This window comes from Gekko japonicus, unplaced genomic scaffold (assembly GCF_001447785.1).
Source record: "Gekko japonicus isolate JY-2015 unplaced genomic scaffold, Gekko_japonicus_V1.1 scaffold562, whole genome shotgun sequence".
Taxonomy (NCBI): domain Eukaryota; kingdom Metazoa; phylum Chordata; class Lepidosauria; order Squamata; family Gekkonidae; genus Gekko; species Gekko japonicus.
Window position 1 is genome coordinate 805786 of NW_015172569.1, and position 9865 is coordinate 815650.

General features: G+C 47.3%; 1 protein-coding gene across 1 annotated transcript in view; it reads left to right on the top strand.

The window, feature by feature from the left end:
* The window catches only part of NSMCE2 (NSE2/MMS21 homolog, SMC5-SMC6 complex SUMO ligase), a gene marked incomplete at its 3' end in the record, with an annotated part of 173316 nt that extends 166627 nt beyond the window's left edge, over positions 1–6689 (top strand). Inside the window, exon 4 of the mRNA XM_015421344.1 lies at positions 6536–6689. Within this exon, the coding sequence (XP_015276830.1) occupies positions 6536–6689 (154 nt within the window). The remainder of the gene's footprint in view (positions 1–6535) is intronic.
* Positions 6690–9865: the final 3176 nt, after the last annotated feature.

Sequence of the window (9865 nt, forward strand, 5' to 3'; positions counted from 1 at the left end):
GCATCCCTGGCTCCTGGCTGAACTGCGCATGTGTGAGCATGCGCAGTTTGCCAGCCTCCCCTTCCCACCGTCGCTTTCTCCCCGGCATCTGATTGTGCCGGGGAGCGACGGCGCCGCGGCTCGGGGGATCCGTGAGATCCCGCCGCGCCGTCTCAACTTTGATGCGGCTCAGATTAGCCGCAGTTCGACCGTCCTTTTCCCTGCCGTGTGGCAGGGGCCACTGTTAGGAAAAGTTGAAGACAGCAGGAAAAGAGGAAGACCCAACATGAGATGGATTGGCTCAATTAAAGAAGCCATGTCCCTCAGTTCACAGGACCAGAGCAAGGTTGTTAATAATAGGCAAGCCCAAGCAAGCCCAATCTTGTCAGATCACGGAAGCTAAGCAGGGCTGACACTGGCGAGTATTTGGAATGGCGACCTCCAAGGAATACCAGAGCCAGGACGCAGAGGCATTATCAAGCCACCTCTTTGAAACATCCAAGCCCCACTAGGGGTCTCCAGCAATGTTCCCTCTAAGCTGTGGAGTCTTGTGAGCACCATGACTTCTAGGCTTGCAAGCACATACATACACAGACAAAATACTCATATAAATAGTAAAAAAAAAAATAGGACAGTTTGGAGGATGCTGATTTATAGGGTCACCATAAATGAGATGGTGCATAGGACACATATGCATTTAATTTTTTAAAGAATATATTTTTTTAATCAAACTTTTTATTTTTTGGATATAACAACATGTTAAACATTACATCTTTTCTTTTGACAAATATCCTTTTCTCTTATCTTCCCCCCCCTCTCGGTGGCTTCCCGCAATGCTCCCCCCCTCCTTTCCGTATTATTGTCCCATTATCATTATACATTTTCTCTTTCAAGTTTTCAAGTAACCATTTCAATTAACATATTCTCTATATTTTGACTGTCTGCTGCCTTGGGAACCCTGAACTGGTTGGAAAGGTGGAATAAAAACGTTTGAAAGCCCTATTAGTATTGTTATTCCCACGTTGGATATGAGGCCGAGTAATAAGTGGACGCCTGAAACCGTCTCGCGAATTCATGGTCAAAGGGAGAAAACTGAAACTGGGACCGATTTCACACAACAGCTGCGCTGCCGTCACGCCTCCCTTTGACCCGCTTCTATTGGTCTATTTCCCACTCGAAGCCACGCGGCCGCGTTTTGACCCGCGGCTTCGCCCGATTTCCCCTGCAGTTTCGTGATCCTAAAAAAACAGGATCATGAAACCGCGGGGAAAATCGGGGGAAGCCATGGGTCAAAACGCAGCCGCATGGCTATGAGTGGGAAATTGACCAATAGAAGCGGGGCAAAGGGAGGCGCGACCGCAGCACAGCTCTTGTGTGAAATCGGTCTGGGGCTTTCTGTCTCAGTCCTCTGAAAGCGTGGCTGTGTGAAACTTGAAAAGGTCTGCTGAGATGTTTATTTAAAATGCCTCCTCCTCCTCCCCCTGGGATAAAACTTGCTCTATCAGCTGCCTCTGCAGTGAAGTTATGATAATTAAGATCCTCCAAGCCTTTCATTGCGGTGCTATATTTCTACATAGTCATTAATGCACTTGCTGCCAGGCTTGTGAAAGGGATTCAGAAGGCTGCAGTTCTTCTTGACCCTCCTCCCCCTCACTTCTTGCTCTTCACAGTGTTCCAGTTCCTTGCGCATGAACTAGCGACTGTGCAGACTCCTCCTATTACACCGGTTCCCCACCCACCTCAGTGCTTCTTTTACTCCTGGGGTATAATCCCTTTGGAATGACCAGTTTTGGCTTGTAGGAGCAAGAAGGCATTCATCAAACCTCCCCTTTGCCGCGATTTGGCATGGGATAATAGCTACCTGGACGACCGCGTCCGGGAGCTTTCCTCATTGTCGAAATTGTTCGGCGCTGTTATTATTTCGAGGGTATGGGTTTGGAAATAATTAGCTGCCATCAGGAGAGGGTGTCAGCGGGCGTGTGGACACAAAGAGCCATGGTCACACACGGAACCACGTGCATCTGAAACTGGGGCAGTGTTGGTGAATTTGCAGGAGGGTTTCTCTGGGATTAAGCTTTCAGGAACGCCATCCAAGTTAACATTAGGGTGATTAAAGAAATCCGGCTTGATTAATTGCATCAATTGGCGTTGGGTAATTAATGGAATGATTTGCATAACGAAAATATGGGGAGTTCCTGACGAGGCAACCATGAAGTCCTCAGCAAGGAGGGGTAGAAAAGAAGTGTGTGTGTGGGAAACGATGTTGGGGGGGGTTATAGAAAGCTCATCAGGCATGCGCATTCACACACACTAAATAAGGCACTTTGAATCCACTTTCAGTGCACTTTGCAACTGGATTTTACTGTGAAATGGGAAAATCCACTTGCAAATGGTTGCAGAAGCTGATTGAAATGGCATTATTTAGCATATGTGAAAGCACCCCTCAGTGTGTCCTGTTCTTTCTACCTAGGCTTTGGTTGAGTTTTCATTTAATTCTTTATTTCCTCTCCCTTCTCATGGAGTGCAAAAGAAATGTATGGCTGCTTTATGATCAGATGGTCTGTTTTATGGTTGGTTTTATTGCTAAGCTGGTCTTTCCGGGTTTTAAATTTCTTTTACATTGCTTTTTTGTTGCTGTTTAGCTTGTATTTTACATCATCGATGGTGTAATATTCTCAGTCTACAGTTCTATAAATCACCTCGGCAGCTGTGGGGTGAGATTTGTTGCGTCAGGAATTTTTAAACCAATGGATAGATAATAACATAAACCATGTGCCTGTTGCCATAAAACACTGTGGGTTCCCCCCCCCCCCAAATTGTGTTGCAGGAAAGCTTAAAAGTTCTTCAAAAGCTCCTCAAGTGAGAACATTAGTAACAGCAGGGCTATTTTTGGGCAGGAACGCGCAGGAACGGAGTTCTGGCTGGCTCCTGAGTTGGCCACGCCCAGCAGGAACTCATTAGCATAATAAGCCACACCCAATAGCAGAAACTCATTAGGATTGGCTACATTAGGGGTGTGTGGCCTAACATGCAAAGGAGTTCCTTCTACAAAAAAAGGCCCTGGGTTTTGACAACAAACAAGGTAAACAGAATAAGAAGGAAAAGGTGGGTGTGGCTGGATGACCACACTTTTGGTAACATGGGGGGTGTGGCCTAATGTGCTAATGAGCGGTGCTGTCAGGGTGTAGCCTAATATGCTAATGAGTTTCTGCTGTTGGGTGTGGCCTATTATGCTAATGAGTTCCTGCTGGGCTTTTTCTACAAAAAGAGCCCTGAGTAACAGCGGAGTAAATTCCCAACAAACCTTGTGTATCACTGCCAATGTGTGACCATACCAGACTCAATCCTTTTCCCCCCATATGTGTCTGTGTGTGTGCACATGCATGAGTGTGTGTGTGCACCTGGAAGTCATGGTGACCTTTGGTGACTGGGGACCTGGAGGATATTCAAAACAATGGCTGAATAAAGCCTTCCTCCACCTCCCACCTCTTGTATTCCAAGGAGGTCTCCCATCCAAGGACTGGCTAGAGTCGACCCCGCTTAGCTTCCAAGTTCTGGTGAGATCGGGCTTGCCCAGGCTATCCAGGTGAGAGCCAGACTCAAACCTTTTTGAGCTGTGGGCACCTTTGGGATTCTGACACAGGGTGGTGGGCACAACCATAAAATGGCTGCCATAGAAGCCAACCACACAGAGGAAGCCCAAGTACAGGGGAGAAGAGGTGTGATTTTTTAAAAAAAAATGCACTGGGAAAGAGGAAGGAAAGAATGAAACCAACACTGTCGTGGCAGCTGCCACTGGAACAAACTTGTTTTAATCTGCACAGCCAATCAGAAGCCCTGCTGGGCAACAGCCCCACCCACTTTCTAAAAAAACACTTTGTGGGCTCCAAGAAAGGTGTCCGCAGGTGTCACGGTGCCCACAAGCACCACCCTGGAGTTCCCTGTTCTAGGACATTAATGGAACCGCTCAAAGGTGGAATCAGCTGCCTAGGGAGGTGGTGAGCTCCCCCTTCGCTGGCAGCTTTCAAGAAGAGGCTGGACGAATATTTGTCACGGATGCTTTAGGCTGGTCCCACATTGGGCAGGGGGTTGGACTAGATGGGCTGTATGGCCCCTTCCAACTCTATGATTCTATGATTCTATGACATGCTCTCTGGTCCCTGAGGGTGGTAGATGAACCTCCAGAGGGCTGCATGATCTGGGCACTGTAGGATATGTTTTTCTCTGATGCACGGAGTTCCCATGGCCTGCGCTCATAGGTTCCTTAGCCGGGAAGTTGATGTGGAAAAGGTTTCCTTGAATATCTGAGTCTGAAACATGCTGCTTCACAGTATGCAAAGTGGGAGTTGGGCTCATGGGTCAACAGGATTTTGGGAGTATGAGCTTTCGAGAATCCGAGGGAGCTTTGATTCTTGAAAGCTCAAACCCAGAAATCTCCTTGGTCTCTAAGGTGCTACTGGGACTCGAATCTAGCCAATATTTCCTGTTTATGTATTGGCCAGATATGTACATCCTGGTTTATTGGACTCCTGGGATCCACAGAGCAGCTTGCACAAAAATGAAATCCAAACACTATTAAAGGCAAACAAAAGCAGCTAGCAACAGTTAGGCAATAGTGGAAGACTTGATAGAATTTTGTTCAGCAAGATGAGAATTTCAGTGCATTTGTAGCAGGTTGTCATTTAGTTGTTTCCCAAAACCTATCAGTAAGGAAACTTTGCTATTGGGCATTTGTCTTAAAAAAAAAAAAAAAAAACCAGCTAAGAGAGGAGAAAGATTTCAAACACACTTGATAATGCACTTTCAACCTGCTGTCAATGCACTTTGCAGCTGGATTTTACTATGCAAAATATACTTGCAGACAGTTGCTAAAGGCATTGAATATACATTATTCAGCACGCATGAAAGCGCTTGGGGTGCCACTATGAAATAAGCCCTGCCATGTGCAGCCACTCACAACCTTACTTTTGATCATGAGGGAACATGGTGAAATGGTAACTGAGGATCACAGGGGGTAGTAGGTGGAGTTGACTGGAGGCCAGTGTTCCCTCTAAGCTGAGTTAATGTGAGCTAGCTCACAGTTTTTAGCCTCCGGCTCACGCATTTTTGTCTTAGCTCAGGAAGGATGGCTCCAGAGCAAACTGATTTATGCAGCAGTCCAATAACTCGCTCACAACTTTAATGCCAGGAGCTCACAAAGTGGAATTTTGGCTCACAAGACTCCATGGCTTAGAGGGAGCATTGCTGGAGGCACTACTTTTGGAAAAATACACAACTTGGGGGGGAAAGTCTGGTTCCAGCACAATAAACAGGTCACCTGTCTGCAACTGCAGGGTAACCCAGTAAGATTTCCTCCCAAAAGGCCCCCCCCCCTGCACAGTTTACAAAAAACAGTACAGTGTTTTCAAGGCAGTGGGGATACTTTTGAGATTGTTTTGTGTCTGTCAAGTGTAGCATTGCCGCTGGGAGGGACGAAGGACTCCCACTGCCAAAGAGAAGTGGAGAATGGGGGACTTGTGCTGCATCGGTGATATGATAACCATCTTCAAGGACTTGAAGGATTGTCATATAGAGGTGGGCGTGGAGTTGTTTTCGGTTGCCCCAGAAGGTCGGACCAGAACCAAGGGGTTGAAAATAAATGGGAAGAGTCTTTGGCTAAACAAGAACTTCCTGACAGTTAGAGCAGTTCCTCAGTAGAACAGGCTTCCTCTGGAGGTGGTGGGCTCTCCTTTGGAGGATTTCAAACAGAGGTTGGATGGCCATCTGACGGCAATGCTGATTCTGTGGACTTAGGCAGACCATGAGAAGGGAGGGCAGGAAGGGTTGCCTCAGTGCTTAGTTCTTGTGGCCCTTTCTTACACACCCAGGGAATTGCTGATTGCCACTTTGGGGGCAGGAAGCAATTTTTTCTCCGGGCTGGAGATCCTGGAGGTTTTTTGTCATCTTCTGGGCATGGAACTGGAGTCACTGGGGTTGTGGGGAGGAGGTATTTGTGAATTTCCTTCATTGGACTAGATGACCCTGGAGATCCCTTCCAACTCTATGAATCTGTGATTCTATAGGGACAGCCCAATGCAAAGGGTACAGAGTAGTAGATGTATTCAGCATGCGCATTTCAGCCCTTCTTCGAGCACACTGTTTGGGAGTGACTACTGTGACATTTTTCAGTTCATCCTGCTCTCTGCTTCTGATAGCTTTAAAATATATGCACACTTCTGCAGTGCTAATGTAGGGGGCCGTTAACATCTTGAACTACTGCTTTGCAGTGTTATAAAAATTTTACTGTTGCCTCTCTAGACTTCTCCGTTCTGATCAGGAGCAAATAACTTGCCAAAGTGCAGTAATCCAATTTTTTTTTAATGACAACTGCAGCCTATATAAATAACCATTTCTAACCACTTTTCCGTGTTGTAATTTAATAGCAGGTGCAGGTGGATGGCAGGGGGAAAGGTGCTAGGATTTTACTGCTTTTTCATCTGCCCCCCTCTCCCAACATAAGATAGATGGTGCCCCCCCCCACCTTGAGTAAGAGCATTCTGTTTTGTTTCGATAACAGATCAAGCGAGAGAAACCAGAAACTGTCCCAGATTTGAAAGATTTAGTCCAGGAGAAGTTTACAGCCCTGGAGAGAACAAACAGTGACCTTGAGCTGAACAGCAATGAAAAATTTGCCCTTTTTAAGGAGCAGCTGAAGCAGATGAAGACGCAGTGTAAGTCTCTGTGCTTTTATTACTGGGCTCAGGAAAAGTCGGGAGCAAGATGGACCTCAAACGGTTAATCCTTTCTCACCTCTCTGCCTTTCCTCCCTACCCCCTCCCCCTTGACCTAGCGTGGAGAAAGACCCATTCTGGAGGCTCCCCAGGAAGCAGAAGGCTGCCAACTCTGGGTGGGGAATTTCTTGGAGATTTGGGGCTGCAGTCTGGAAAGGGTGGAAGTCTGGGGAAGGGAGGGTCCCCAGCAGGATATAATGCCATAGATTCCAACCTCCAAAGCGCCCTTTCCTCCAGGGGGTAGGGTTGCCAGCCTCCAGGTGGGGCCTGGAGATCTCCCGCTTTTACAACTGATCCCCTTCTGACAGAGATCCGCTCCCCTGGAGAAAATGGCTGCTTTGGAGGGTGGACTCTTTGGCATTATACCCCACTGAGGTCCCTCCCCTCCCCAAACCCCGCCCTCCCCAGGCTCCACCCCCAAATTCTCCAGGTATTTCCCAGCCCAGACCTGGCAACCCTACGAGGGGGAGTGGTCTGTGTCGTATGGAGTTTTGTTGTAATTCCTCGAGATCTCCAGACCCCGCCACAAGGTTGGCAGACCTCCTAGGAAAACTGGAACAACCTCTTTGGCTCTTTCTCTTTCTGTGCACACATCCCAATTTGCTTTTGCGAAATGGGCTCAGGTGATGCGGGGTATTGCCCAAGTACCAAGCAGGGATTTGTCGGTGGCCCACCGTTTTTTTTTTTTATTTACCTTTTCCGTCTACCTCATTTGCTTAACCTTTGTGCTATAAAGAGTTCTTTGAATGAGCCGATATGCTTGAATATATACTCTGCAGAAGACCGTTTTGTTTTGTTTTAATTCGGGAGTGAATTTTTTAAAACACAAAAGGATCCCTGGTAAGGGTTGTCTTTTGTGTCTTAAACAATTCACTAGCGGATTAAAAAAAAAAAAAAGGACTTCTGTAAAATATATTCAAATACAAACCTTCATTTGCATTTCTCTCCCAGCACTAACTTGGAGCAGGTAAGTGCACAGCAAGTTACAAGCAGTGATTCCCCCCCCCCCCAAACAACCCCTTCCCTCTCTACCCCCCCCCCACACTCACTCTCTCTCTCTCTCTCTCTCTCTCTCTCTCTCTCTCTCTCTCACGGTGCTGGTCTTATTTGCATACATAGATAATGTCAATCTTGCTTCACATCCCCTTTTTATGTTTGAAGGCTGTGTGTGTGTACACACACACACACACACGCCATATTCTCTATTTGATAGGATCTTTTTTTAAAAAAAGGATTAGGTAAGCTGTTTTCATTTTGTCACTCTAACAAATTGTGCGCGGTTTCACAACCCAGGATGTGTTGCAACCCTAAGGAGACCTTTGCTTTAGACACTGGAGGGTTGGAAAATGCTTACAGTGTCAGTTCCCAGGTCTGCGGCTTGAGTAGAAGAACCACGTAACACTTCATCGTATTAAAATCTCCATGGCTTTCCAGCTTGCAATCCAGAAAGCTCCCGCCTTCCCGCCCTACTAAAGGAAAAGGTCAGCTAAATGCTGGAGAGCCAGTGAGGTGCGCTGGTGAAGAGTGTGAGACTAGGATCTGGGAGACCCAGCTTCAAATCCTCGCGTGCCGTGGGAGCTCGCTGGGTGACCTTGGGCCAGTCACACTCTCTCAGCCTAACCTACCTCACAGGGTTGGTGTGAGGTTAAAATGGAGGAGAGGAGAATGACGTAAGCCGCTTTGGGTCCCCCGTTGGGGAGGAGTCTCCTTGGAAGGCACCTGTGCGCAATTCCTTCAGACATGGGCAGGCCAGAGGGGAGCCTAGAATGCAGACTCGGTCCACGTAACCAGGGCTAGTAAGTGAGCCAGGCCATGGAAAGCTTACTGGGTGAACTTGGGCCAGTCACACATGCACAGCCTAGACTGTCTCTCAGGGCCGGTGTGGTGAGGATAAAACGTAGGAGAGAGGAAGGACGTAAGCTGTTTTTGGGTCCCCATTGGAGAGAAAGAGGGGGGTATAAATGAAATAAATAAATAATAAGTGACTGCTCCAAATTGGCAGTGGGAAGACCCTTGGAGGGGGATGTTGGGTACGCCGTGTGCCTGTTGTCACCTTCTCAGAGACCAAGAACTGGCAGGGGTGACGAAGGAGGAGGGCTCCCCATCCATCCATTAATGCTGCCACCTGGTCCAAGATAGGGTTGCCATCCCCCCGATGAGGGCGGGGTTTCCCTCACTTTCGGGGGGCCCCAATTCGCCGCTGGCCAGCAGGGGAGCCGCACCCCCAAAGAGCCCCATCCCATCTGACATGTTCGACGTGATGATTTCAGCCAGAAGTGGTGTCATCGCACTGGGCACATTGCGCGGGGGACGCTCTAGCATTTGGGCAGAAACGGTGACTGTGACGACCCCTTTACTAGGGAGGTCGGGTTTTACTTTAAAGTGTCCCTTTTAGTTTATTTTTCTTTGGGTATCCGGCTGCCACCAGGAATTTTAAGGCTTTCCAACCTCTTACTATAATATATATTTCTATCACTGGGTAGGTGTATCATGGGTCTAGGCATTCATGAAGGTCTATGTGGTCTGAGGAAGGATTATTTGCTGAGCTGGTATACTTAAAGGAAATAGGATTTATTTAAAGAAAGCATCAACACGAGGGCAAACAATGTAAACAGAACTGGGAATGATTTGAACCATGGCTTGGTGTCTCTCACAAGCCTCTCTCCACTGACAGGGATATTTCATAGGCAACTTTGTAACACTGTACTTTTTCCTAGACTCTCAGCTTGTAAATTTCTCCTATAACACAGACTTAAATGTCACTCTTTTCACACACAGGGCTGAGTCTCCTTCAACTCAGAGACAGAACTTAACTGACTTCTGCTTCTCTCACAGAAATCTCAGGACCAACTCATATCAACTGCTTTTACACAGCACTCTCTGCTGACTAACTAACTGACTGTTTAACTGTCTCACTCTAACAGTCACTCCTGATAGACTTTCAAATCATCCACACAGCATCCATTCCAAAAACCCTCCCCCTCTCTGTCACTCACCAATCACATCACTTGCCTATTTCAACCACACTAGACTTTCACACAGCAATGTAAACCAACCTTTTAAAGACACACACACACACAAAAACATGAAATCGTTACAGTGACCGTAGAGTTTTT